The following is a 3324-nucleotide window of genomic DNA, read 5'->3' as shown; positions in this document are numbered from 1 at the left end:
TCTCTCTCTCTCTCTCTCTCTCTCTCTCTCTCTCTCTCTCTCTCATCTTTGTTTTTCATTTAAAGGAGAAGAAAAAGTACATCAATTTTTTATTGGGGAGGAGGGATGGTATAAGTAGTTATGATAGTAGCAGCAGCAGTAGTAGTAGTAGTAGTAGTAGTAGTAGTAGTAGTAGTAGTAGTAGTAGTAGTAGTAGTAGTAGTAGTAGTAGTAGTAGTAGTAGTAGTAGTAGTAGTAGTAGTAGTAGTAGTAGTAGTATCATTACCAATGCTATTATTCTTATTCTTTTTGCGGTAATTACATCACAGCGTAGTTGACCACCCCGAGGCGACCCCTCAAAACTGACGTCACCACGGGAACCCGGAGACTGGGGTCTGCGACCTGGTGCCGGCACAAATGCGAGCCAAGCTGCCGCTGACTCAGGTACACGTGCAGACAGTCCGGGCAACTGTAGACCACTGAGAACAGACGCTGTCGCGGTGACGTCAAGTATTGGAGATTGTCTACGGGTCCTGTTGTGACGTCACCTCGAGCAGATTGATCCGGTAGCGGTGTTGTTAGAGAATGTTGTCTTTTATCGAAACGTCTGGGATTATCGTCCATTTCTTCATTGTTTGTGTGGTTGTTCTGTGTGATGGTGTTATGAGGAATCCAGGACGCGTCTTCGTTCGTTGATTGATCTGTTTCTCTCCTTCTTCTCTCACTCCCAGACTGGCGTCGTTTGAGACAGCTCAAAACAGATTGTGTAGTAGTTTCCCCCACAGTGCTAGTGTCGTGCTTAGAAAACTGTTCATCCGGAGTTTTATCCTCAGGGCATTTGGACACTAAACAGTGGGGATCAGCGTACGGGGAGTGGGGGCTGGGGGCTTCACCGCATTCGGAGATCGCGTATGGGGGTTCAGCACACCGGTTATGGTGGCAGCGTGGTTCATTACACTGGGAAGGGGTGCACGTGGGGTCAATACATTGAGAAGGGGTGCAAGGGGGTTCATTACACTGAGAATGGGTGCAAGTAGAGTCATTACACTGGGAAAGGGTGCAAGGAGGTTCATTAAACTGGGAAGGGGTGCAAGGGGGTTCACCGATGCTTCTCGACCTGGTGTTTTCTGTGTTGTCCACATAAGTTTCCCTCAATCTTCTGGGCAGCAGGAACTTCTTTGAACACTGCAGTCGCTTACGTTGCCTCTTACGCAGAAGCGAGTTCCCCTGAATGCAGGATTCTACGTCATCAATGCCCATTCTGGTAGGTCTTACAATTGCTTCTGGATCAGATATCCCAGCGTGGAGAGGCGGGAACAATTCGTCTGGTGACTCAAGCATTCTCTGCCGAGTCTCCTTCAGACTGGCGTCAATATTTCCTTCAGCGTCTCGTGTGGGTTTTACCGCTATGTTTTCTTTCTTCTCTATAAAGTCAGCGCGTTTACTGTGGACTTTCTGATGTCGCTCCAAGTTGGACTTGTGGCTCGTGGCGTACCCACACAGCTCACAGAAGAAATCTTTCTGGCCGCTGTGGACAGTTAGATGTCGCCTCAATAAAGCTTTCCGGCAAAAATTTCTGGAGCAGATCTGACAGCGGTAACCTCCCCTGTGGAAGATGGCGTTGTGGTCTCTGAGAGCAGCCTTGCTCTGGAAGCCCACCCCGCAACACTCCAGCAGTTTGGTGCTCTCCTGGTGCATGGTCACGATATGTCGCTTCAGGTTGTTCTTTCTGTCGGTCACGTATCGGCACTGCGGGCATCGGAATGTCTTCTTGTTCTCGGAGCTCAGAGATCGGTGCTGCTGATCATGGAATCGATACGGAAGACGAACCAAAGATTCGTTTTCGAGGTTCGACAAGCTTGTGTTGTTATATTCCCGTTTATCCGAAGCGGCGTTTTCAGTCCCATGCTTTTCCGATTGCGCTCTTGTTTCTAACTGAGTGGAGTCCATCTTGTCTAAAGCTGCAGAACTCCCCCATGTACCATCTTCCGAAACATTATCTCTGCTCTTGAGTCTAGAATCTTCCACGTCAAAAGATATGTCGTTGGGACTTCTTATTTTCTCAGACAAAGCGTTATAAGCGTACACATTTGTTGTTCTAAACCCAAATCGTCCAGGTCTGTTCTTAGAAACGGGTGTCAAGAAGTGTTTCTTCTTCTGCTGTAGAGCTTTCTGCTTCAGTCTTTGGGCGCAGTAGAAGCTCTTCCTGGCGTCCCGAGACATTCTAGATAGACCTAGAGAGTTCCCCCAGAATCCTACTTTTGTTATCGGCCTTGGCGTATGCAAGCCCCCGCTGTAAGGACGGATTAGATCTCCTAACAGGGAAGATTTAGACGGAATTTTTGACTGATGACAGGAACGTAAAGTCTCGTAGGGATGACCGGATCTGTGCAGATGTCCCCTGGCTGACGTCACAGTTGGGGCACGGTGTGGGGCGATGTGTTCTTGCAGTTTCTGAGCTGCTGGCGATATGTTATCAATCCCTTCAGAGGGTACGAGATTCCTGTCTACAGCAAGCTCCCTACAATATTGACGAGATATTTCCGCCGAATCTCTCAGCCCGTAATATTCGTTCTGAAAAGGCTGGATATGGAAACAGCCTCCGCTTACGTCGCGTTCAAAGTGAGGCTTTGTGTAGAGAGAGTGTCGGCCTTGAACTTGGGCATCTCTGGTCACCCACAGCTGCTGCACGGAGGCGAGGCGGATAGGTCTGGGTTTGAGCACACAGCGGTGCGAGGACTGAGGCTGAGGGTAGAGGTGATCCAATCTTGTCAGAGACTCTATGGTATCCGGCACACACACGGATGACGTCATGCCGAAGGGGGCGTTTCTTGTTTGAGCGAGAAAACACGGATGTGGGTAGCTGCCCGCTGATTTCATTGTTCTCTCTGATTCTTGCACGATTCGAGCCTCTTTTTTTCTCTTTGATTTTTTTTCTTGGATTCGATTTCCTTTTTTGTGTCGGTTCTCGTCAGATTCGATTCGTCTTATTCTCTTCTGTTCTGTCCTATTCCCCGTGAGGGACAACCACTTTTCTGTAGTCGCAACCAGACAGATTTTTGGAGCCACAGTAGATGCCTGAAAAAAGACCAAATGAGCTTTAAAACATGTTCAAAGAGTTTTGATGCATAATATTTTTAAGAGCAGTAAACCCATTGCAATGTTCTCAAATAGATATAGAAAAAAAGGTTAAACAACCCAAGAGTTATACACGAGAACATTAAGGAATTTATCGGAAGAAAGCACAACAAGGCAATCTTCTGGACGTGTGGAAGACAAGATGGGCAAACTGTTATTTCAGAAAAAAAGAAGTCCTAGGCAGTAGGGCAGAATATTCTGTAAGAG

At 47.6% G+C, this 3324-nt stretch overlaps 1 protein-coding gene across 1 annotated transcript; it reads right to left on the bottom strand.

Moving 5' to 3' along the window:
• Positions 1-297: 297 nt before the first annotated feature.
• On the bottom strand, positions 298-2793 carry LOC118478837. Its single transcript, XM_035973145.1, has one exon. It carries the CDS (start codon positions 2791-2793, stop codon positions 298-300), a length of 2496 nt encoding a protein of 831 aa, XP_035829038.1.
• Between the last annotated feature and the right edge of the window lie 531 nt (positions 2794-3324).

This window comes from Aplysia californica, unplaced genomic scaffold (genome assembly GCF_000002075.1).
Source record: "Aplysia californica isolate F4 #8 unplaced genomic scaffold, AplCal3.0 scaffold01032, whole genome shotgun sequence".
Lineage (NCBI taxonomy): Eukaryota > Metazoa > Mollusca > Gastropoda > Aplysiida > Aplysiidae > Aplysia > Aplysia californica.
The sequence above is the reverse complement of the archived record's forward strand: the minus strand, read 5'-3'. Positions and strand labels throughout refer to the sequence as shown.